At 46.5% G+C, this 26,644-nt stretch overlaps 1 protein-coding gene across 2 annotated transcripts in view; it reads right to left on the reverse strand.

Moving 5' to 3' along the window:
• Positions 1-6,106: 6,106 nt before the first annotated feature.
• Positions 6,107-26,644, reverse strand: part of C1QTNF12 (C1q and TNF related 12) — a 39,732-nt gene continuing 19,194 nt past the window's right edge. For both annotated transcript variants that reach the window (XM_075721604.1, XM_075721603.1), the window contains exons 7-10: positions 22,341-22,449; positions 13,543-13,633; positions 9,207-9,285; positions 6,107-8,589 (exon numbers count right to left, since the gene is read on the reverse strand). In XM_075721604.1, coding sequence (XP_075577719.1) covers positions 8,491-8,589; positions 9,207-9,285; positions 13,543-13,633; positions 22,341-22,449 — 378 coding nt within the window. In that variant the 3' untranslated portion in view covers positions 6,107-8,490. The remainder of the gene's footprint in view (positions 8,590-9,206; positions 9,286-13,542; positions 13,634-22,340; positions 22,450-26,644) is intronic.

Raw genomic sequence — 26,644 nt, forward strand, 5'->3', positions numbered from 1 at the left:
TTGTGCCTACCTCTGGACCCAGCCTGTGCTTGAGGAGGCAGGCTGCCTTCGCCCGGCTGCGGGCTGGCGAGCCCAGCGGAGGGATGCTCCCGGCCTTAGCAGTGTTTCTCAGAGATCCCCTATGTTTTGCCTAAAGAAAAAGACTAGGGAAGGTTGTCAGGCATTTATAAATAAGCCATGAGAGCCTGAGTGAGAGACAACAGGAACACAGCCTCGCTCCTTTTCTACCCCGGGTTCTGAGCACTTTGTTTTTCTGCCCCCCATTGAGCCAGCACCCATCCAGCTGCCCACATCAGCCTCTCCTTAACACCTCTTCTCACAGCTCCTTCCGGAAAACAAGCTCCGAAAAACACACATGGTCAAGAGGAGCATTCCTTAAACGGAGCACAACAAACTCTTATCCCATTTCCCCCTGCCAGAGAGCGCTCCGAACGCTGTTACGTCTCCCCCCCACCAGCCAGGGCCACTCTCCCAGGACAGCTTGGCTGAGCATCCTTTCCAGAGAGCTCCGAAAGCTGCATCTGCTCTTCCAGTGCTCTGCAAGCTAGAAGGAGAGCAAACAGCAGGCAGAAAAAGAAACAAACACTAAAACCAGGGAAAAAACAAACATGCAAACAATGTTTATGCCAAACTACCAGCAAGCACAACACTTTATTTGCCAAGAAAAACAAGCTGCGGTAAAGAACCAAATACAGAGAGGATCTAACAAAGCAGCAAGTGCCTCAAATGAGATTTAGCTTTAGAATTCACAAAACCTGTAGGAAGATTTTATGGAAACACAAAAAGCTGCTCTGCGTGTGATGCCAGGTTTCTCCCTTGTTTTTCATCAGAATACAGCAAGTATTTCTCAGAAGTCCTAATAGTAGGGAAAACATTTCCAAGCGTGCTAGCACTGCCTGTGGGGACACCTGAGCTGTGAAACCCAGCAGAGGAAGGGGACGTGCTGCAGGGACAGCCACGCAAAAGCGCCTGGGTGAATCTGGAGTCCGCACCGGTCCATGCTCGCCAAGCTGTCGCTGCAGCGCAGAGCTATGCGCTCCCATTCAACGCTGCGTCATTTTCAAGCTGGCGTTTCCCTCCTTATCTCCACTTGGAGCCTCCACAAGGATGGATGAGCGGATCATACAACCAAGAAAAAGGCACAACGGACATTTTGCAACTGTTTCTTCCATCCCTACCCCCTCCAAGCGGATTTATTTGTCTAAGCACTTACGGAACCACGGATCTGCGCAGAGAAGTTGAACTGTGCGAACGAGAAAGCTGTTTACTACGTGCTTATGGTGTTATCGTAATGCATGTCTGCTTCGGAACGGGGATATAGCGCTCTCCAGTTGTAAGAGCCTAAAACCACGCAGAAGGTGCGAGGTGCCCAGGAGGATTTCTGTAAAGCCTGCCTTTGTCACCGGGGGAGCAGGCTGCGTGTCCTCCAGCGTGCACCTGCCAGCGTCCGCAGGGAACTGAAACGGAGGACTCGACGAGCTGTAGGGCTTCAGGATAAGTTTGTAGTGGTTTATAGTGAAGGCACACGGCAACCAGGTGGGCTACGTTCACCGTTCCACGTTAATTCCAGTCCTTCCCTCAAACCAGGGTGCCAAGCTCCCGTCCAGCACACATCCCGTCTCCCCAGCCCGGTACTCCTGCCTGCCTTCCCCCTTCTCCGCTGGGCATTCAAAGCCCGTCCTCGCACCGCACGCGGCGCAGCAGGCCCCCGCGCAGGCTCCCTCACACCAGCCACAGCAAGGCAAGGCTGTGCACGCAGTCTCACTTTAAAGAAAAATAAGTCGCCTTAAAGCGCGCCATGGGAACACCCTGCCCACAGGCAATCAGCAGCAAGCCCCCGGCGCAAAGGAGTCTGGAGAGAAGTAGGGCCCAGAAGCGACCCAGGGTCTTGTGTCTGTGGACACCCCTTAATGGAGTCTGTGCTGGAGGCAAACCCAGCTCAGGTGCCTCAACACTGGGGTTCAGATTTGGAATTTCCATATAAGACATAATAAAAGGACACGTGTTTGGTCCCTGCACACCAAGCCCCTGTAAGGTGCAACAAAATCAGCCCCAACCTGAACTGAAGTTGCATGAATAGCTAGGTCAAGTTATTTCAGAATATTATGGCCTCAGCCACAAAGGTGTAAGGTCATTGCCCTAGCTGGCAGCCCATCTTTCCCATCTTGTATTTCAGGATAAAAGGAGCTAAAACATTTCCACAGTGAAGAATGTGGGATCATAAAGCATAGTCTAGCAGCTCACCAGACACTTCCAACTTTCTGAAGAGCCATAAGGAAGGAGGCATTTCCAACTCTCATGGCCTGACCTGCCTATTCTCAGGACTACCTGGGAGCCTAGAGACTATTTTAAATCAGAACTGCTTGCCACAGAGGAAATAAAAAACACTATACTCTTTCTAAGCCTGGAGATAGAGATCATCTAAGTAGTACCAAAGAAACACTTTCCCCCCCAAACATCAAACAAACAGTAGAATGACATGACCAACCAGCAGATGCAAGTCCTCCACGCCACAGGGATCCAATACCTGCCCATCAACGCTATCATTATAAATGCTGATCTGTCCCTTCACCGCTGATTATTTATTAGGAGAATGCTGAGTCCTAGAAGCTCTGCAGGAAATCAGCTGTCCTGCAGGAAATTCGCTACACCTGAATCCCTAATGGCACGGCCTTTCAGTCTTCATTGCTACCAGCCTACCCTGAGCACTAAATGGAGTAGCTGAGTGAGAACCAGCTCTGTAATCAGTGAGACTCTGATGCTTTCTTTCCACAGATATGAGCCAGGGCACAAAGCAATAAAGACTCAAGGTCTTCTTGGTACTTAGGTCTATTTTTACAGGGTCACCAGCTCCCTAACTTTCTGTGGAATGTTAACAGATTCAGCTCTTCGGAGTCTGCCGTTAGGGCTCTCTCCATCACAGTAGCTACAATGCCGAAGTATGTGGTATTAATTTCTTAGTATCTTTCAGTATTAATGCCTATATAGAGCTAATTTCACTCTGCTTTTTTTACAATCACCAATTCAGAATGGTTTTCAAGTTACCCTTGAGTTTCCCTTGAAAGCTAAGCGTTTAACTACCATCCTGTCGCTCACTTCTATTTGCAAGTTTCTCTCCAAGAGGGTTGGACAGGGTCTCTCGGTTTGATTTCATCATTGTCCTCGGGACTGATTTATAACCTGTGCCTATGTATAACAAGATTTTATATGACAAACTAATCATCTTGCTTGACGGTTAATAGCTCGCCGTTCGAGGGGAGTTTACGTGTGCTGGGCTCTCTTCGATGGAGTGAGGAAAGGCAGGCAATCTGCTGCTAATCCAACATAAATACCCCTGGAGTCAGTCTGGAGTGTGGCATCGAAATCATTTACAAAACGTGAAATTTGAATAGAACTTAAAACCCCATAACCTGTCAGCTCCCAGCCAGGGAAAATATTCACGGAGTGCCTGCAACTGGAATCTCAGTGCCTGGGAGATTGCTTTTATTTGTCTGCAGCAGTCAGCAGAGAGAGCGAGGGGGCAAACTGGGCAACCCTGGCATTATGGAAGCAGCTTTGCTCAGCTCCTAACTGTAACACAGCCCATATACAAGGGGTATTTCAAGGCTCTGCGTGAATTAAATAGAAAGAATTCACTGCAGATTCCACGTGCGAAGGGCTGATCCAGCACTGCACTGTGTCCTGAGCCAGCTAGCGGGGTGGTAAATAGGGGAGTAGTGAAAAGTAGCAGGATCAGGACAACCCAGCAATCTTTTGCCGATATAGCTCATAGGACAAAATTTATACTGGCCGTGCCAGCAGAAATACATCTGAAAGGCAATTCTGGAGTTAAGTCCTGAGCTAGACCAAATGCCTATACTCTGGGATGAACCCATGAGCATTTTCGCCAGATTTTCGACCAGTCTCAGTGAGCGCTCCGTCAGGCTCATAAACCACAGTTATCAGCAGGTTTTGTGAGGGCACCCAACCTAGAAGGAGCTAAAAAACCTGCTAGCACCACTGCCTAGCCTGGACCTTTGAGACAAGGGCAGAGGCATGTTCCAGAATCACGAGGCGCTGATATTTACCGTCTTGCTAAGCAAGTAACTTTAGCTCGAAGCTGGAAACTTACAGCTGGACTCTGTTTAGAGTAAGGAATTATGAGTGAAGATAATCACTTTTCTTGACGCTGAAATTAGCAGTCAATGCTCATCCTAGGATGGTTTGGTTTATTGTTCCTGAAATACAAGTCAAGCAGCAAAGCAGCCTGTTTACGTGGCAGGCTGTGTAAGAGGGAAGCGTAGCAACCAGAGCAATGCAGTATCCAGCAATGAGAACATTGAGCTCCAAGAGTCACAGGGGACTGGAGCATCAAATTCAGCGTCAGTGTCTTAGAAGCAAGAAGCTCTCCGGTAGGAAAAATTCACGCGAGAGATCTCAAAACCCTGGCTAACGAACACGCCTCCCTCATTTGAGAGCGGTCTGCATAGAGCATCAACCCTAACAAAACCATGCCAATTCGTGTTAGTTTTGCCTGAATCTGAACTGCACAGACAGCAAAAAGCTTGATGTAGAGTGTTGCAAAGATTGAGCGAGGCCTTTGCAGAGGAAGGGGCTGGGAGGAAGATGAGTGAGCAAGGGCATGGTGAAGACAGCCAAGTTTTGGTAAATATTAACTGATCTGTGTGGAGCGTCACAATAACCTTTTTGGAAGTGTTCTTGAACTGGTATAGAGTATCTGGACAAAGTCGCGACTGCAAGTACAAGTTACTAATATCTGCAACTGTTTGAAGGTGCGGCAAATGTTTCTGTGAAGAACTCGGAAATGAGGGCAAGAAAGAAACTTGTTCCAGTAAGAAGAGATGTACTTTTCCTCACCTCCAGCTTCCCTGAAACCCTAAACTTCTTAGAAATTTTAAAGGGGGGAAAAAAAAAATGCAGCAACTGTTTGCATTTCCTATTCTGCTAGGACCTCAGTAGTGAGGTGCCTCCATCCTATCCTCCTGCCTCAGCTGGTACAGACAGCGCGCTGAGCGTGCTGGAAGGACCCAGAAAAAAAATACCCGTCCATTTAATTTGGGCCTCTTTTTTTGTGTCCCCTTGCAGGCCACAAACAGCCATTGCCACTGGGTGGGATTAACACACTTGGCCATTAAACCATAGGCTCAAGCACACGGGTTTTATTTTGTTATAAACAACTTCATACTGAACTCAGTCCTCCTGAGTTCTGAAATTTTCTTGGACTATAAATTTTATGACTACAGGGGCGCATTGGAACTTTGCTTTGCACACCATTAATCTCCTCGCTCTCCAAGCAGCATGGAAGCCTCGCAGCGTACTTGTCTCGGCCACAGCCCAGCCAGGAGGCTCGTGTCCATACTAGTCACGAGTTTTGTACGCTTGCACCTCAACGCTGGAGGCCGTCGCAGCTTGCTTCTTGGCTGTTTCATAGAATCCTCGTTCTGCCCCATCTTACTGCCGGACAATCTCATGCTCGCGCCGACTGCTGGCTGCAGCCCCAGGATACAAGAGAACTGCAGCCTGGTAGCATTCAGAGCTAAAGAACTAGTTTGGTTTTTTTTTTTTTTCCTTTAAGAGTCTTTTGGCTAAAAGGCCTCGGTGATGCATAGGAAGGCTCCTTAAGGGACAACGCTCTATCCCGAGGATAAAAGAGCTGATCAAAACCCCACAAGCTTTCCAGTGGTAACAGTGAACTCGGGACAAATCAAGAGACACGATGTCCATTTCTTCTGCGCATTTGGCTTCTTTTCCCCAGTGCAGAGTCTGGCACGAGCTTTCTCCGCTGGCTAGAGCAGAAAGGCAACGTGGCTTCCAGACAGACACCAGAGAGGTTTACGCTCTCTCTGACACTGTCCGCAAGCAAATCGCTCCTCCTGCCAAGGGAGATGGAAGCCTTCAGTGTTGAGGCTGCGTGCTCCTCAGGACTGTCTGACTACGCATTTAGACAGCTCCTAGCACTCCGGGGACACACCTGTCAGGACAGCACTCCTACATAAAGAAGGGAGAACAGGTACAAAGGCAGAACACTTCATCTACTAAGAAGATCACGAGAGTAAAACACAGCAAAGAAGGGAAAAAGAAGTCAGTCACAAATCTCAAAACAAAGTCTGACAAACGTTTTTAGTTCTACAGCAAAATAAATATTTTAACTCTGCTTTACCAAGAACAGTGAGACTTGGGTCAAAAATGCTACAGATATAACGACATATGCTGACTGTCACAACACTTTGATTATGTTGCTGTAAATCATGCATGGAACAACCCAATTTATTACAAATATTCACACAGTACAAAGTACAGTATAGCAATACATGCCGGGATATAGGCCACTTGCCCTGACTACACTTAATCCATTAAAACCCAGTGGAAACAGCCAATCTTTATTGATAGGGTTTAGTGATAATTTTTGTGTTTTATGTTTTCTGAAGCTCCAGAAACAACTACTGCTGCTACTTGCTATGCCTTTCAGTAGCCTGGGACTCCCCTCTGCCAGCGGAGCACCCAATATATGCTTAAAATAACATTCTCCCCGAAGTGTACTACAAAAAAAATCCATAGGAATTCTGGCATGTACTGTGGAGCAAGAATGAATACATAAACATGGATAGCTGCTATATTTTAGGCAGTCACACAGGTCCAGTTAGAACAACCGCATTCCATTGACTAGGAGGTGGAATGTACCTGGTTTTACTTGTGTAACAGCACTACTTGATCATTCCCTGTACCCTCTCCTTCCTCCTCCAATAGGTATCACTTTAATATGTTCTTCACAAAGGAAAAAAGACCATTTAGTACCCTTAAAGATCTGTCTCAAGATATTTATAATGGAGGTGAAAAAAAGACCAGTTTCAGCCATGCCTGTTTTACAGCAGATTTTTCCACAGCTCTTGAAATAAGACATCTTTGCATACCACCAACCTCAACAGCAGTGTTACTGGAGCTTGTAGAAACACCATCTATTGATCAGCCTGAACAACACACCCAGCAACAGACACCTCTTTTTTTCATGCCTTCTGCTGTCCCCAGCAGTCTTTGTTTTCATCGCATGAAGATATTGTAGTTGATCAAAAATTGCAACACTATACAAGGGATATACTGCAAACTTTCAAGAACAAGTATCTGGACTCCATTTTGGGCCCTGCTACCATCTATTTATGACACTGTTAGACAACCATTTCCTTAGCTAAGTCGAATCAAGAAAAGGGCCAGGTGTCTGTTGAAAGGGAAAGCTATAGAGGTACATTAAATGAGTGTGGTTTTTTTTAATCACGAGGGTGTTACCACATCTTGGGTAACACCTTAACCCCATGAAATGTCAACACCTTTTTACTTTGTTAAAATGAGTTTATAGCCTGGAGCTATACGCAAAGCTGCTTTGGGGGCTCAATCTCACATGCTTACATTTGCAAACAGATTTGAAGAAATCCAGAAAACATTCACTGGACGGTCTTTTGGATGGTCTTTTACAGCACTTTCAACCTCCAAGTAGAGCTCAGATAGACTCCCTATGACCCTGGCCACCTGATGGAAGTAAGCCTTGCCCCGTGTTTTCTTTCATTATTTCACTGCAGTTCAACAAGCACCAAATAGGAGACATATCTGATCCGAGGCTGCTATCCTCACTGTCTTTGCCAGGCTTTTGACAAGCAGTGTAATGCATTCGACACATTTACAAACGATTATATGGCACCTGAGAGGATGCTGCTTATGTGATGCAGTCCAAAACCACATGTGTATCTTACTAAAACATAAGAACACAAGTAAGGGAGTTCATGCTAGAACTGGTGCCATTGGCCTTACCTTTTCATAAAAACAAAACTGCACAGGCAGTGAGGTATTCAGCTTCATCAATAAGATCAAGGAAATAGATATAAAGAACCCCAATTAAAGAGTTCAGACCTTGGATTCCCATCTGTGAAGCAGGCATTGTCTGAGAATTCAACATACTTCTTGTCAAACATATCCAATTCTGAACACGAGAGACGGCCTATACCATTTACAATCGTATGAAAAAAGCAGTTTGTCTGGCAAATTCTTGTCTTCTTCCTCCACAACACAAAGAATGTAGTCACTACGTTATTTCCCCTCTCAATCCTTCATTTACAAACTCAAACACCCCACAATCAATCCCGAAAGACATGCGGATTACAAGTGCTATGGTGAAATAAAGTTATAATGTAACAAATTCCAAATCTCAGTGTATTGTTCAGTGAGCATTTGGTGAAGCACAAATTAAATATTACAGAGTTTGTTTCTGAATTATAAAAGTATATTTTTTTATGATGAATGAACTGGTGTGGACCTTGAAAAGCAGTAGCCTCTGAAAGCAAGCTGAAGTATCTGTGAAAGAAAAGGCTCTTTGCTTGTTTAAAAAGATGCCAACAGTTACAGGAAGCAGTCTTCAAAAGTCAAAGTAAAGGTTTCTTCAGTCAAATATACACTGCAAGGCTCTAACTCATATTCTTCCCTGCTACACTGCTGCAGATGCTGTTACGCGCCCATTAACATGCCCATGAAATCGGATCCATTCTGAATGGTGACAGGAGCTCCAGCACTGTTGTCCACAAATATGGAGGTGTACTGACCAGCCTGCAGAGAGAACAAGAGGGAAAGGAAAATATCTGACATTCCATCCCAGTGTACGAGGGAAAAAAAAAAAAAAAAAACCAAAAAACTACCATGAACTAAGAACAGAAGCCTCCTGCCCTTTTCTGTGGCTCCTGGGAACAGGATCTGACCAAACATTTTTACTGCAGCTTTGACTTGGTGGAAGAAATTTTCTGTAGTGAAACTGCGTTACAGGTTTATTACTTAACTAGATCCTTACTGCACTAGCATCTGTTTGGGTGACTAGTCAAGTGGCCGTCTGTGCTTCAGATTACCTTCTATGAAATGGGAAGTACAAGCGCCATCTTGACAATGCAAGAGAAGATTTGAGAAAGAAAAATATTTACTGTAATTTCTTAGAGGGAAAGTTACTTCTGTGGCTTAAGATCAGAACATGCAACACAAGTCTGGCTTTTGTTCCTGTTCCTGCCACAGATTCTCTCTAGTCACCCCAGGTAAGGCAATTAACTTCATTAACCTTAGAAAGAAGGTTGATAAAAACTTCCCCACCTCCTCTTGAGAATTCAGCCTTGCCAGTAAACAACTCCACAGCCTGCCAAGCAAACTAGTACAGGGATTTCCAGTCTGCATGGGCTTACCTGCAGCTGCAGTAAACCATGTACATAGATAGTGAAGATTTTGCTGTTACTTTCCAGACCAGCAATGACTTCCAAAGACCTAAACAGTAGCAAAAGAAAAATGAACAGGTTAAACACCTAAGGCAGTCACAGCAGTCATATGTGGAATGACAATAGTCTCAGGACCTCCCTAGAAACCGGACCTGGTGGTTCTGGTGCCCATCTGTACTAAACAGGTGGCCTGTTGACTTGATTCTAGCAGTGATCAGCTGCCTTGAAATGGGAACAGTAGAACCTTGTCCTCACTGTAGCGTCTAATGGAAGACCTACAGAGCATACAGGATTGTGAATGCAAAGCTCAGCTGGAGGCAGGAACGGGGAGCCACCTCCTCCCACAGAGGCCTTTCTCAAGGTCCTGTGGTCTCCATCCCCCACCCTTGAGCAGATGCTAAACACACCCTTTTGATTTACCTACATACCAGTTAGCCCAGTTTGCTGACCACTACAATAGTTTATACTCTTCTTACTCTGCAAAGAGCTCGCTATATGCATTCTGCCCATAACAGTTCATTCATTTTCAAGGTATGAAAGGCCTATTTCACCTTAACAATATATGTAGTCAGCCTATGCAAGAAAGAATATATTCTGCAGCTGAAAGCTGTTTTGGGAGGACATTTGGATCAGGGGTCACGTACAAGCCAAAAGAAAAAAAACCTCTGTGCATCAGTTAAAATTCAAGGGAGAGCTCCAGATCACACCTCAAGCACTGTTCTTTTCTAATATCAAGTTCTAATAGCCATCATATTCCTTGCAGTAGCAAGATGTAGGACAGCTGCTCTCTGTGGCATCCTCTGTTTACAGAACTCTAACTCAGCTCCTTTGTACAAGATTCAGGGTGGAAGGAGGTGCCCGAGACATCAACAACCAGAACAACCCATGTAAGCTCAGTTCCAAAGCAATATGAAAGCACAGAGCTCCATGCCTGGCTGGTTCTTCTGAAATCTGCCTAGCCAGTGGTAGCAGATCTAGTTGTTTTCCCAAGCAAACCAACCCCTTTCCTCCCTTTTTTCCATGAAGTGGTGGTGACAAAACCTAGCAAGTGCAAACATGCTGTTTCCAGCCCCCTTGCAAGGAAATAACATACATGAAAGGTAGGGGCAATTTGGCCCAGAGAGAGCAAGCCACTTGGCACCACCTTGATTGAAGAGCTCAGTCTGTGTGTCATATCCTGCCAAAAGCCTAACTTGGGTGGGAACTTCCCACCATTAATCTCTTCTACTCCAACTGTCTCCTTGCCTCTGAGTTTCCATCCCTCTCAGCCGAACGCCCTCGGGGCTCTTTCAGCTCCCTCAAATGAATGACTGTGTACGCTGACATCCCCAGGAAATTCCACAAGCACGGGTAGCAGCTCAGCCTGTGCCAGCAGAATGTCTGTCCAGACAGGTTCCCATCCCTCCACCCATCTTCCTTCCCTGCCACAGACCAGTCATGCTCTCACCCACCATATGAGAGAGATGTCTCTCACAGAGCCAGTGCCGATTCTGCTTTACGCCCACTGCTGTCCAACTCACTCAACTCAGGACAGCTTTGCAGGACAACAAATCATAAATTGCAACCCCGCACAACTGATGAAAACTCCGAGTCAGACATCAGAGAGCTTTATCTAAACGATTAACATCTGGGTCAGTTCTGTCTAAGGAAAAAAATGTTTTTACTGTTACTGTTCTTTGGAGAAAGTAGCTATAAATTCTTCAGATGGCAAGTTAATCTCAAAACATCCCAATAAACCTGCCTGGGCTGTGTGTGACAAAGAGGTGGTTCACACATCCCAGCTAGAACCAGAACAGTCTTCTAGGAGCTTTCAGCTAAAAGACCTGTAATGAGGAAGGCACAGTAGTTTCCACGGCCTGCAGGGAAGCTTCGTATTCAGATAACTCTTGTGCTTGCATTTACCAGAACAAGGAAGCAAGACTAAAGTCACGTTGAAAGCAATCAGAGACTGACATCCATTCTTTAGTAATATTGCTGTGAGGTTGACTGAATGGACAGCAAAGGAGAGAAAGAGACACTGTCCTTGGAGACAGAAGTGAGCCTTCCAGAAGAAAAACACTCTCTTCTCTCAGATGCCGTAATCAAATCAGTTGGGAGCTTGTGGAATCATTAGGAAGAAAAACTCACCACTGTCATTTTCATTTATTTTGAAAAATGGTTTAAATGGAATTTAGATTTTATGTATGATTCTGTAACTGAAGACAATGTAGAGTGGAGATCAGGATGGGAGCTTTTCACTCTTGGAGATCCATGTGAGCAATTTCACTTTTAAATCCTCTTAGGTGGCTCACCCACTCATTCACCCAAATCTTTACTGAAATATCATCAGGTCAACACCACCAACTGGCAATATTTTTCCACATCCCAATAGGGAGTATCTTTCCACATCCCAAAACAATGTAGAAAAAGATTCTGTGGAACTTGCAGTCTGTGTTCATGGCAAATCCAAAGGCTAGGGGCATGAGTCCTGTTCTTGATGAAATTGCTAAGATAAGAGGAGACTGTTGTAGGTGAAAAGAAAAAAGCACCAATGCTGAAGAAAGAAAAAAACATGATTACTTGAATCTGACTGGTCTTTGCTATGCAGAGTAAAGGACAGGAACAGGGATCTGCACTGTGCAAAGGCAATTTGTGAGAGCTACTCATAAAAAGGACAGTAACATTCTGCCCTACTCATACCTGTTCCACCCCCATAATTAAAGGCCTGGGCTGTCCCAAAATCACTCATTGTCAACACGCATCCCAGATTTCAATATCAGGCTGAGGCCCATTCTTAGCATGATCTAAAGGAATTCTCACAAGTGCCAGAAATGAAACGTCCCGTAAGTTCTGCAGCTTACCAGAACATAAGGCATCCCTTCAAGGAGCAAGAAGTTACACCCCTCTTCTGCTGACGTTGTGACTACAGCCAGTCTGTCACTGCCTCGCTTTAAGTGTCGCAAATCATAAAAGACTGTTGTAAAACAGCCTGCAACGCCGAGGAGGTGCCAGTGGCTCCAGTCAGCAAGCACCTTGACTTCCCATCAGGTCAGTGGGCGCACAGCTCCCTCTTACCCTAGTTACTAATGGGTACTCGGATACCAATCAAGTCTTTTCCACAAGCCAATGAAATCTAAGGGAGGTTTATTTATTACATGAGGCTTCATGTCAAATTCACCCACCAATAAAGCCTCTACATTGAAATGCCTGTGGAGAGGTCAGTCTTATTTGCAGCACTCTGACTCACGGAGCAGGGAAGGTGAGGGCTGAAGCAGTCAGTCCAGCAGCAAACTTCTGGTTTTGTGTGTTTTAAGTTGCACCTGTGGAGTCGTTTTATGGATATATTTCACTGGTGCTATTGCAAGGGTGTTGCAACAGCTGCACAGGAAGAGCTGCGGGCAGGGCAGAGCAAATCCGCACAGCCCTGTACAGGCATTTTTCCTTCCGTGACAAGGGCTGAGCCGCACGCAGAGGCGGTGGCCACTCTGTGCAAGCAGCATTGCCCTCTGCTGGGTGCAATTCAGCCCAGCCCAGGGGCTGCCCAGCCCCTTCCCCCAAGCAGAGCTTGCCAAACTCCTCCTGAGCAAGCTGGCCTTCTCCGAGATGCAGGGCACCTCTACGCTGCAGCTGGAAGGATGACAGAAGCACAGCAAACAAGAGTATGCTGATGCCATGGGCCCTCTGCATAAGGAGCAACACCCAAGGTTGCCATCACCTAACAAAAGCGTTTAGCAGAGTTTTGCTAATGGATCCCAGCAGAGGAAAATTCAGTACGGTTATCTGAGCGAGCTCCACAAGGCAGCTGAGGGCTGTGAGAAGGTATCATATACCCATATACAAGCCCTGCACTTTCTGCCTCAGGACCCATTCACCTCTATTTTCCACCTATTCATTCTCCTCATCACTCCAACACTTCCATGGCAACATGAGTGAGATGCTATGATCCATTCAGGATGCAGCTGAAATTATAAAAATTAAGCCAACAACCTCTGGCACAAAATTAAAGCGTTTCTCTCACTCTGTATGTTTATGGTGATAGCTGAGCATTCAGCACCTTTAGCTACATCCAGTTTCAGCCAACTTCATTCACAATTCTCTCAACATATGCAGTATTTAGCTATTTAGAGTAATTAGCACTGAAACGTTAAAAATCAGAATTAAAAAACCACATAAAACCTAAGGGCCAGATGGAATCACGCTCTTCAGAAAAGTTCTACAAGCAATTATCATATAAAATTCACTGTTGGTGAACCTGATTTCCACAGCTGGTGGAAACATTGGCCTATCTGAGAAAAATAATTGCCAAGCCAGCATTGCAGTAACTCACGTGTATCGGTGGCACAGAGATTCAATGCAGATCAACACTCGGACATTATCTCTGGCTCGGAGTTGGACTTTACTCTTCAACTCACTGTGGTCTGGGGAAAGCAGTGGAAGAAATTATAAGCACTTTCACAACATAGCAGACCACCAGTTGCTGGTGTTTGGCTTAACAGAGACAGCAGTAACCTTGTGACTTCTGTATTGGGTTTGCATGGCAAGGTTTTAGTAGCAGGGGGGTACAGGGGTGGCTTCTGTGAGAAGCTGGTAGAACCTTCCTCTACGTCCAACAGAGCCAATGCCAGCCGGCTCCAAGATGGACCCACTGCTGGCCAAGGCCAAGCCCATCAGCAATGGTGGTAGTGCCTCTGGGATAACTTATTTAAGAAGGGCAAAAAAACCTGCACCACTGCAGCCAAAGAGACAAGTGAGAATATGAGGGAAACAGCCCTGCAGACCCCAAGGTCAGTGCAGAAGAAGGGCAGGAGGTGCTCCAGGTGCGGAGCAGAGATTCCCCTGCACCTGTGGTGCAGCCCATGGCGAGGCAGCTGTGCCCCTGCACCCATGGAGGCCCATGAGGGAGCAGAGATCCCCCTGCAGCCCATGGAGGCCCACGGTGCAGCAGAGATCCACCTGCAGCCTGGGGAGGATGCCACGCCAGAGCAGGGGGATGTGCCCGGGGGAGGCTGTGACCCCGTGGGAAGCCCACGCTGGAGCAGGCTCCTGGCGGGAGCTGTGACCCCGTGGGGACAGGAGCCCAGGCTGGAGCAGGTTTGCTGGCAGGGCTGGGGACCCCGCGGGGGACCCACACTGGAGCAGGCTGCTCCTCAAGGGCTGCACCCCATGGGAGGGACTTGCGCTGGAGCAGTTCGTGAAGAACTGCAGCCCGTGGGAAGGACCCACGCTGGAGAAGTTTGTGGAGGACTGTATCCTGTGGGAGGGACCCCAGGCTGGAGCAGGGGAAGAGTGTGAGGAGTCTTCCCCCTGAGGAAGAAGGAGCATCAGAAACAACATGTGATGAAGGAGCATCAGAAACAACATGTGATGAACTGACTGCAACCTCCATTCCCCGTCCCCCCGCACTACTGGCAGGGAGGAGACAGAGAAAATTGGGAGTAAAGTTAAGCCCAGTGTCCTGGTTTCGGCTGGGATAGAGTTAATTTTCTTCCTAGCAGCAGGCATAGTGCTGTGTTTTGGATTTAGTAGGAGAAGAATGTTGATAACATGCTGATGTTTTTAGTTGTCGCTGAGTACGGCTTATGCTAGTCAAGGACTTTTTCAGCTTCCCATGCTCTGCCAGGCGCACAAGAAACTGGGAGGGGGCACAGCCAGAACAGTTGATCCAAACTGACCAAAGGGCTATTCCATACCATATGACGTCATGCTCAGTATATAAACTGGGGGGGGGGGGGGGTTGGCCGGGGAGCAGCGATCGCTGCTCGGGAACTGTCTGGGTATCGGTCGGCGGGTGGTGAGCAATTGCATTGTGCATCACTTGCTTCGTGTATCATTATTATTATTATCATTATTATACTGTTACTATTAGCATTACTATTTTACTTTATTTCAATTATTAAACTGTTCTTATCTCAGCCCAGGAGTGTTTCTCACTCTTACTCCTCCAATTCTCTCCCCCATCCCATCGGGGTAGGGGGAGTGAGCGAGCGGCTGCGTGGTGCTTAGTTGCTGGCTGGGGCTAAACCATGACAGTCCTTTTTTGGCGCCCAATGTGGGGCTTGAGATAACAACAGATTAATCAGAGTGTATTAAGGAGTCTGTTAACAGTTGCCGGTCACGATATTAGTTCTTCTGATCTGCACCATGTTCTTTTTTTTGCAGCACGCGTTAAAGCTTGCTGTCAGTTTGTGTAGTGCGCTATGCTCTGCAGTGATTCATGATCTTTTGCTTGGGAGGCTCCTTATCAAAGCCCTGACCTTGAGCATTCTTTGGTATTTGGGTTTCATACAGAAGTCACTACTGTACTTCGGGTACTACCTCATAGAGAGAGTTAGCAATTATACTTCTTACTCTGAGAGGCTTGTTGTGGAGGAAATACAGAATGGCACCTTTGCTGCTTTCTTCTATGATGTTTCCTCCTTCATTACAACAACTTTCCTGTATCTTGAACACCCCTGGGCAGTTAAGATACTTCTATTGATAATTCTTGGGAATGTTGTTTCCGTTTTGATAAAGGTCAGTAAGCAGTTTAAAAATACCATCCAGAGATCTACCCCAAGGCTGGATAGTTATGAGTGGCAGGTTGTGTGGGATCGTATGCGCAAGTACCTAGGGCAGTGGGGACCTCCAGTGTTTTGGAACTTCACCCCTGAACAAGTGCAGAATCCTGAAGAACTAGTAAAGTATTTGGAAGAAGTATGTTCTCACCCTGGCAACTCCAAAGAGACACAACTCATTGCAACATGCTGGAGACTGGCCCATGCTTATAGAGCCCTGTTCAACACTATTCAGTACCCTCAAGGGAAAGAGAGGGTCTCTGGATCTGATGACAAAACAACAGGCACTGTGGCTACTCCAACCACAGCCATGAGCACTGTGGCTACTCCAACCACAGCCACAAGCACCGTGGCTACTCCAACCACAGCCACAAGCACTGCAGCTACTCCAACACCCACCACAGGCACTGTGGCTACTCCAACACCCACCACAGGTACTGCAGCCACTCCAACCCCAGTGGCAGGCACTGCGGCTAAACCAGAGAACCAACCTGCGCCAGTATCAGTTGCCCCTATACAGAAGAAGAAATACACGAGGAAATCAGTTCGTTTAGTAAGGGATGAAGATGAACCAGGGCCATCACGAGAACCAGAGGAGGAAGAACCCATAAATGAGATGGTGACCACCCGATCCCTATCCCTGAGTGAGCTGCGAGATATGCGAAAAGATTTCGGTCGTCATCCAGGCGAGCACATCATCACCTGGCTGCTCCGATGCTGGGATAACGGGGCCAGTAGCCTGGATTTAGAGGGTAGGGAAGCCAAGCAGCTGGGATCCCTTTCCAGGGAAGGGGGCATTGACAAAGCAATTGGAAAAGGGGCAAAACCGCTCAGCCTCTGGAGGCGACTTCTGTCAAGCGTGAAGGAAAGGTATCCCTTCAAGGAGGATGTTTTATACCGCCCAAGCAAATGGACCACCGTAGAGAAAGGTATCCAGTACCTGAGGGAATTAGGCGTGCTGGAGGTGATTTACAGTGACCTGAATGATGAGCAGTTAACCAAAGACCCAGATGAAGTCAGGTGCACACAATCCATGTGGCAGAAGGTGGTACGGAGCGCACCAGCATCGTATTCCAACTTGTTGGCAATACTAGCCTGGAAAGACGACGAGGCACCAACGGTGGATGAAGTGGCTAGACAACTCCGGGACTATGAAGAAAAGCTCTCTTCCTCCCTACGGGCCTGTGTCTCGGCTGTGGAAAAACTGTCTGAAAAAATGTGCCAAGAGTTCCAACAACTCAGAGAGGATCTGTCCTACTCCCCACCTGCACGGACCAGTGTCTCAGCCATTAGGAGTCAACGTCCCTATGCTCAAGGGAGAGGATATAGAGGATACACACCACGGGGCACCCTGTGGTTTTACCTGCATGATTATGGAGAGGACATGAGAAAGTGGGATGGAAAACCCACCTCAACCTTAGAGGCACGGGTGCGTGAGTTGCAAGGAAAAACTATTAGAAAAGGCGGTTCTCCCAGGAAAATTGCAGCTCCAGTTTCCAGTGAGCAGTTCCCGAGACAGAGGAGGAGGGCTAATTTTACTTCCGACCTTGATCAGGGAACTTTTGATTCACATTTACAGGAAGTGAACAACGAATACTGTGACCAGTGTTAGAGGGGCCCTGCCTCCAGCCAGGTGGAGGAAAGGGACAACCGGGTTTACTGGACTGTGTGGATTCGATGGCCTGGAACGTCAGACCCACAGGAGCATAAGGCTCTAGTGGACACTGGTGCACAGTGCACGCTAATGCCATCAAACTATAGAGGGGCAGAACCCATTTGTATTTCTGGAGTGACAGGGGGATCCCAACAGCTAACTGTACTGGAAGCTGAAGTGAGCCTAACTGGGAATGAGTGGCAAAAGCACCCCATTGTGACTGGCCCAGACGCTCTGTGCATCCTTGGCATAGACTACCTCAGGAGAGGGTATTTCAAGGACCCAAAAGGGTACCGGTGGGCTTTTGGTATAGCTGCTTTGGAGACAGAGGAAATTAAACAGTTGTCCACCTTGCCCGGTCTCTCAGAGGACCCTTCGATTGTAGGGTTGCTGAAGGTTGAGGAACAACAGGTGCCGATTGCTACCACAACTGTGCACAGGCGGCAATATCGCACCAACCGAGACTCCCTGCTTCCCATCCATAACCTGATTCGTCGACTGGAGAGCCAGGGAGTGATCAGCAAGACTCGCTCACCCTTTAACAGTCCCATATGGCCAGTGCGAAAGTCCAATGGGGAGTGGAGACTAACAGTGGACTATCGTGGCCTGAACGAAGTTACACCGCCGCTGAGTGCTGCCGTGCCAGACATGCTAGAACTTCAATATGAACTGGAGTCAAAGGCAGCTAAGTGGTATGCCACAATTGATATTGCTAATGCATTTTTCTCCATCCCTTTGGCAGCAGAGTGCAGACCCCAGTTTGCTTTTACCTGGAGGGGTGTTCAGTACACCTGGAACCGACTGCCCCAGGGGTGGAAGCACAGCCCCACCATTTGCCATGGACTGATCCAGACAGCACTGGAACAGGGTGAAGCTCCAGAACATCTGCAGTACATTGATGACATCATTGTGTGGGGCAACACAGCAGAAGAAGTTTTTGAGAAGGGAAAGAAAATAGTCCAAATCCTTCTGAAGGCTGGTTTTGCCATAAAACAGAGTAAGGTCAAGGGGCCTGCACAGGAGATCCAGTTTTTAGGAATAAAATGGCAAGATGGACGTCGTCAGATCCCAATGGATGTGATCAACAAAATAACAGCTATGTCCCCACCAACTAGCAAAAAGGAAACACAAGCTTTCTTAGGCGTTGTGGGGTTTTGGAGAATGCATATTCCAAATTACAGCCAGATCGTAAGCCCTCTCTATCAAGTGACCCGGAAGAAGAACGAATTCAAATGGGGCCCTGAGCAACAACAAGCCTTTGAACAAATTAAACGGGAGATAGTTCATGCAGTAGCCCTTGGGCCAGTCCGGGCAGGGCAGGATATTAAAAATGTGCTCTACACTGCAGCCGGGGAGAATGGCCCTACCTGGAGCCTCTGGCAGAAAGCACCAGGGGAGACTCGAGGTCGACCCCTAGGGTTTTGGAGTCGGGGATACAGAGGATCCGAAGCCCGCTATACTCCAACCGAGAAAGAGATACTGGCAGCATATGAAGGGGTTCGAGCTGCTTCAGAAGTGGTTGGTACTGAAGCACAGCTCCTGCTGGCACCCCGACTGCCGGTGTTGGGCTGGATGTTCAAAGGGAGGGTCCCCTCTACACATCATGCAACTGATGCTACATGGAGTAAGTGGGTTGCATTGATCACACAACGGGCTCGAATAGGAAACCCCAGTCGCCCAGGAATCTTGGAAGTGATCATGGACTGGCCAGAAGGAAAAAACCTTAGAATATCACCAGAGGAGGAGGTGACACGTGCTGAAGAGGCCCCACTGTATAATAAATTGCCAGAAAATGAAAAGCAATATGCCCTGTTCACTGATGGGTCCTGTCGTCTTGTGGGAAAGCATCGGAGGTGGAAAGCTGCTGTATGGAGTCCTATACGACAAGTCGCAGAAACTGCTGAAGGAGAAGGGGAGTCGAGTCAGTTTGCAGAGGTGAAAGCCATCCAGCTGGCTTTAGATATTGCTGAAAGAGAAAAGTGGCCAGTCCTTTATCTCTATACTGACTCATGGATGGTGGCAAATGCCCTGTGGGGGTGGCTGCAGCAATGGAAGCAGAGCAACTGGCAGCGCAGAGGCAAACCAATCTGGGCTGCCGCATTGTGGCAAGATATTGCTGCCCGGGTAGAGAACCTGGTTGTAAAAGTTCGTCACGTAGATGCTCATGTACCTAAGAGTCGGGCCACTGAAGAACATCAAAACAACCAGCAAGTAGATCAGGCTGCTAAGATTGAAGTGGCTCAGGTGGATTTGGACTGGCAACATAAGGGTGAATTATTTATAGCTCGGTGGGCCCATGACGCCTCAGGCCATCAAGGAAGGGATGCAACGTATAAATGGGCTCGTGATCGAGGGGTGGACTTAACTATGGACAGTATTGCACAGGTTATTCATGAGTGTGAAACATGCGCTGCAATCAAGCAAGCCAAGCAGTTCAAGCCCCTTGGGTATAGTGAACGATGGCTGAAATATAAATATGGGGAGGCCTGGCAGATTGATTACATCACGCTCCCACAGACCCGCCAAGGCAAGCGCTACGTGCTCACCATGGTGGAAGCAACCACTGGATGGCTGGAAACATATCCCGTGCCCCATGCCACCGCCCGGAACACCATCCTGGGCCTTGAAAAGCAAGTCCTGTGGCGACATGGCACCCCAGAAAGAATTGAGTCAGACAACGGGACTCATTTCCGAAACAACCTCATAGACACCTGGGCCAAAGAGCACGGCATTGAGTGGCTGTATCACATCCCTTACCATGCACCAGCCTCCGGGAAAATTGAGCGATACAATGGATTGTTAAAGACTACCCTGAGAGCAATGGGTGGTGGGACGTTTAAACATTGGGATACGCATTTAGCAAAAGCCACCTGGTTAGTCAACACCAGGGGATCTGCCAATCGAGCTGGCCCTGCCCAATCAAAACTTTTACGTACTGTAGAAGGAGATAAAGTTCCTGTAGTGCACATGAAAAATATGCTGGGGAAGACAGTCTGGGTTACTTCCCCCTCTGGCAAAGGCAAACCCATTCGTGGGATTGCTTTTGCTCAAGGACCTGGGTGCGCTTGGTGGGTGATGCGAAAGGATGGGGAAGCCCAATGTGTACCTCAAGGGAATTTGATTTTGGGTGAAAATAGCCAATGAACTGAATTGTATAATATTAATTGCTTTATAATACTGTATGTTATCTCTTAACTATATGTTATCTCTTAACTGCATGTTAGTATAATAATATAGTAGGTTAATATTAAGTATATAATACTATATATTATGATTGCTATATGCCGCATCAATGGTATTGCAGTAAGAATTGCCCAGCTTAATGAAAATGAACTTTGACGAAACCATGTTGGAATGAGAACTGACTTCAGCATGCAACAGTCCAACACTGCGCACCACCTCTCCTGCTCTGAAAGACTGTGATGACAGATGGAACCCAAAGTCATGGGCTAAATGAACTCAATGGACATTTTAGAGGGATGGGCCATAGACGAAGGGAATGATATCTGTGTGTATATCAAGATAGGGAAAGCGGTGGTGATTAATTGGAACACATTGGAAAGGGGAGGGCCTGTGCATGACGTAGATGGTATAGAATAAGGGGTGGATACTGTCCTGGTTTCGGCTGGGATAGAGTTAATTTTCTTCCTAGCAGCAGGCATAGTGCTGTGTTTTGGATTTAGTAGGAGAAGAATGTTGATAACATGCTGATGTTTTTAGTTGTTGCTGAGTACTGCTTATGCCAGTCAAGGACTTTTTCAGCTTCCCATGCTCTGCCAGGCGCACAAGAAACTGGGAGGGGGCACAGCCAGAAGAGTTGATCCAAACTGACCAAAGGGCTATTCCATACCATATGACGTCATGGGCAGTATATAAACTGGGGGGGGGGGGGGGGGGGGTTGGCCGGGGAGCAGCGATCGCTGCTCGGGAACTGTCTGGGTATCGGTCGGCGGGTGGTGAGCAATTGCATTGGGCATCACTTGCTTCGTGTATCATTATTATTATTATCATTATTATACTGTTACTATTAGCATTACTATTTTACTTTTTTTCAATTATTAAACTGTTCTTATCTCACCCCAGGAGTGTTTCTCACTCTTACTCCTCCAATTCTCTCCCCCATCCCATTGGGGTAGGGGGAGTGAGCGAGCGGCTGCGTGGTGCTTAGTTGCTGGCTGGGGCTAAACCACGACACCCAGGAAAAAGGGAGTGGTTGTGGGAAGGTGTTTTAAGATTTTGGTTTCATTTCTCATTATCCTACCCTGATTTGATTAGCAATAAATTAAATTAATTTTCCCCAAGACGAGTCTGTTTTGCCCATGACAGTAATTGGCGAGTCATCTCTCCCTGTCCTTATCTTGACCCGTGAGCCTTTTGTTACATTTTCTCTCCCCTGTCCAGCTGAGGATGGGGGAGTGATAGAGTGGCTTTGGTGGGGACCTGGCATCCAGCCAGGGTCAACCCACCACAACTTCTTAGGAAAGTACCTTCTGGTGTTGGATTATAAAATACTTCATCACTGAATGATTAAAACCATTGAACAAATGCACTGGTGACAAAGCACAGTCAAAACTGCCTCGATGCAGTTCTACACCACCAGGTTCATTTCTTCTAAAGTCTTTTATGGAAGCCGTAACTTCCGCGCATGAATATTTTTGGTCCCTAAACTCAGCCTCCATAAGGAGTATTGATTTGTTGGGTTTGCATGGAGCAGCCTGCTGTGGCTAGCAGTCCGTACAACTGCCCAGCTCTACAGACAGGGGTTTGGGTCATGGTACTGAAGGGAGAGCTCACTGCAAAGGACTGCCATTGCACATGCTTCAAATCAAACAGGACCTGGAGACCCAGAAAGTTCTCCAGGACTCCTTCTTGCACCTCTCAAGCAGTACAGAAAAGGTTTCTGTGGACAACACTCACCAATGTGGACATTGGCTGAAAACTGGTAGATGCCAGACACAGGTGCTGTGAAACGTCCTGTTGCCAGATTTAATCCTGTCCCCCGCAGAAAAGCTCCTTTGGCCAGAGGCTGTAAGGTAAGAAAAGCAGACGCTGAACAAGTTCCCAGCACTCTCAACAATTACCTCTGCCCATGACAAAAAACAAGCTTACGTGCATGAGAACAAAGCCGAAAAGATTTGCAAGGCTACTGCCTTATCTCCCCAGAACACACCTTCCAGATGGGCTCTCTCTCATCACATGATGCCCACAAAAGGCAAAATGATCACGTGAGACATGAAGATGCCCTTTTTGCTCACTGCTGAACTCTTCTAACTCATCTTGACTCAGATGGGGCCAAGCAGTGTCCACCGATTTAAAAACCTGGAACCTTATACACTGGTTTTGTGATACCAGTACAGAAGAAACACTCATATGGGTCTCCAGAGATTTTCTACCCACTTTAGGTCTAAGTCAGACAGCTTTGATACTGTTAAAGAACAACTGCTTGGATTCCGACAGATTGCATATTTAGTTTCATTTTGTTCTAGCCTTAGATTCTACAGAATAGGCAAAAACCTAGTAAAATAGCATGCAGCTTCTCTTCATGGCAAGGAAGCAGTCTTAAGTCAAACTTGCAGCAGATTATCTGACTCAGACTAAAATAAACTGCAAGCAATGTTTATTGTTTGTTTTGGCCTGCCTCATATGAATTTGGCTAGAGCTGGGGAGAAGCAGGAGTGGCTTCAATGGGCCAAGAAAGCACATTAGTCAGACTCTGCTTCCACCACAAGGGCATTCTGTGCAACGTGAATGCATTCCCATGGATGCTGTCCTGAGAGATTTGCCCCACATTGGTCTCACGGGACAGAAGAGCTGTTCAAATCCAATGCTGTAAAGGCACGCACACTGCTATATCCCTAAAACATGCACAAATGCATAAGTGAGCAATCTGAGCAACCCAACGTTTGAGTACGCTTTCCGGTACTAGATGGCGAAAGGTACCCGAGACATGGTGAAGAAATTTGTCGCAGTGTTGCCACAGGTGCTATTACACAAAAAAAAAAAAGTAGTGGAACACCTTTGTTCAAATACCAGAAGGAGGTTAATTGCCTCCCCATTCTGGTTCATCACAGCCAGAAATTGCCAGCTTTCACAGTGCAGGGTAGGAAAAAATTATTTAGCTTTCTCTTTGAAAGGAAGTAAGGCTGCAAATATTTGGGTCTGGTGGTGTTTGTGTAGAGAGTTACTATGTGGTAGGAGGAGTGAAATGACTAACCTGCCTTTATTCAGCAAAACCCAGGCAAGGCTCACAAAAGTGTAATTCCCAGTCCTTATTTACCAAGATCTAGCTGTAGCCTTAAGTTTTACAGAACTTCCCTAGAAATCTTTTATGTATGCACATGGTGGTGAAGATACATCCCTGTGCAACAGCAGTGGCACTTCTCATAAGTTACCATATATATAATGGGAAAACAGTAATAATGAACTGCAGAACAGATACGTTTCATACAATGATTTCTAAGTCTCTGTATTTGTCAACGTGCACTGATGTGTGCCTATGTGCACATATATACACACAAAAGGAGCTCCATTTTCTTTACGTATACACACACGGACAATGTAACAGCTAACCTAACAACAAAGACTATGGAAGGAGATTGAGTCCGCTCTTACGCTATCACTACGCCATCATTTTTGGTAATGCTATTTTTGATCTACATTGCCGAAAGAGCAGATCCAAGCCCTGTATGTGCAAAACTCTACTGCACAGTTAATTCATTCCTTTCTTGTTACAGCTATTAGCAGAATCAGCAACATAATTCCAAAACCACTGGCTGAGCATGGAAGGCAATTTTAGGCACCAGTAAATTATCACTGATAAAACATTCCTGTTTCTTCATGCCCTCTGTGGCTTTGTTATTCTTTTGCTCATAGAAATAGACAATGCAAGGAGAGGTTCTCTGGGCAAAATATTCCATTAAACCCCATACCAGTTAGAGCTCCCTGCTGCATTTGCTGCCTCACAGCAGCAGACTTGCCTCGCTGCTTCAAACACTGCAGGAATTTGTGTCTGAGAAACTAACTACGTGCACACAGTTATTTCAGTTAGCGGAGCAAAAGCAAACAAACAAGTTAGCCTCCAGCCATTCTGGTCAGCTTCTCTTCCTCAGTGCATCTCCTATCCCCATGTCTCCCTCATACACTCCATAGTTTATTTCTGGGTAGAAAATAGAAACCATTCACAGAGAATTGAGATTGAACTGCCAGTTTAGTTTTTCAGTGATAAACACTGTGGAAAGCAATACATTGACTAATCTGTTATTAAAGAAAATAATAACCCAGCCTGCACAGCAACCACAATGCACAGGGGATGCACCGATCTCCTGAAGCAGCAATAAAATTTGACTGCCAAAGGTAGACATTTAGCCTGACCTCAAGGCACTAGAGACACTGGGACTCTTTCTGGGATCTTTCGGCATGAAAAGCACGTGGGCCACCTTAGCCTTGAATGATCTGATTCTGTCATGTTCCTGGGCCCCAGATAAATCCCACTTCCATGGCCTGTCAGAGGCTGCAGCTACTTCAATTCTTGCTGTGTAAAGTACCTTTCTGAAAGCTTTTGCAAAAGGCAATTACTAGAAACCTCGAAGTGTGAGATACAGGAGGAAGAGGTGTGGGGAAAGGAGTATCAAATGTTTCATTCCAGATACCAAGGAAATTGTGAGACCAAGAAGAAGAGAGGGAGGGAACATTCTTGGAGGAAATTTAGCATGGAAGGATGAGAAAACCATCATGCTCTCTCAATACTCAAGGTCACAGTGACTTAGACACCATAGTCAAATGACAGAGTATAGAAGCAACAGGCTGTTTCTCAGCACAGGTTCTTTCCACTATCCCAAAATGCTTTGGGTAAGGTCCAAATCCAGGAATTAAAGTCAATTGCTATCATCTCACTGAGGAATATCAAACTGTTGGCTTCTTCACCCTATTAAACTGACAGAATGAAGGGAGGGGAATTCTCACTCTCTCTCCCCCTTGGACTGTTTAAAGACAAAGTTTCATCCTTGCAAGAGCATCCGCTGTCTCCCTCCCTGCTAAATTCCCCTATATCAGAGCACAAGCTAAAACCAGACACTTCTTGTCCCAAAGCTGAAATGAAAGGCTGGCATCCAGAGGCCTGCCAGCCCTCCCACATCAGCTTCAGGGCCAGAAGCAATTAGAAAGAAGCTAGGCATATGATAACAAAGCATGGGAAGCATCAGCCTACGCACTGATTGCTGAGATGTCTTTATTCACATTTTCCCTCCTAATTAATCAGGCAGCAGAACTCTCTAGCCCTGCCCACACTTCAAGTACAATCTTGCCTCTGTGCCAGCACCCACAGTGCTGTCAAACCAGGCTTCCACAAGTGTATTTGGGAAAGATCCAGGAAAGCACCCTATTTAGAACATAACCACTGCCTCTAGTCCTGCAGCTGTGAGAAGTCCTAGAAGCAAAACTACTCCATAGGAAAGGATCTGCTGGACAGGATTCTTTAGAAATGGGGCTCTGCAGCTGGGAAGAAAGCTCAGCACCTTACTACACGGACAGTGTTAGCAAACCCTGTTGTCAGAAAGCCGTATTCCCTGTTCATACTCCTCAAACTCTTTTTGTCACATCACAAAAGCAACCATGCTATTAGACAGTCTTTGTGACTCCAAAGTTTAAAATAAGTCTCCTCAACTACAAAGTAACTATTTGGTTTTATCTATTACTTTGCCTACCATTTATACTTCAAATTCAGATCCTATTCGCAACTGGTGCAAAAATGATTAGTGGAAGTTTTAATATCAGATTCAACAGCTTGCTTGTAACCATGCTTATAATGAGCTACAGCATCCCATGATGGTGTGCTTGTCATTATAACATGACTATAATGAAATTATATAGGTAACATTTATTAGTCTTCCATAAAACATTATGTAAAGAATGTGAGCATCAGGACTGGCCCATCTAACAAAATGATGGCTCTCATTTGGGCTCACAAACCTATAACCAATGGCTTCTGCCTGCCTCTGACATTTTTCTGCATCTGAACGTTATGCTGGAATTAAACAGGGTGTGCGCTGAAAAAAAAAGAACAGATCCTTCAGACTAATGCCAAACATGGATAAGTCTTTCTCCATCATTAACTGAAATAAAAAGACTGACTGTTGTTTGGACCTGTGAGACAGCCCTCTCTTGCACAGACCTGTTAGAACTTCAGTAAGAACCGTAATGAGATTCAGCTGGGCTGCAAGAGA

Source organism: Pelecanus crispus, chromosome 15, assembly GCF_030463565.1.
Source record: "Pelecanus crispus isolate bPelCri1 chromosome 15, bPelCri1.pri, whole genome shotgun sequence".
Lineage (NCBI taxonomy): Eukaryota > Metazoa > Chordata > Aves > Pelecaniformes > Pelecanidae > Pelecanus > Pelecanus crispus.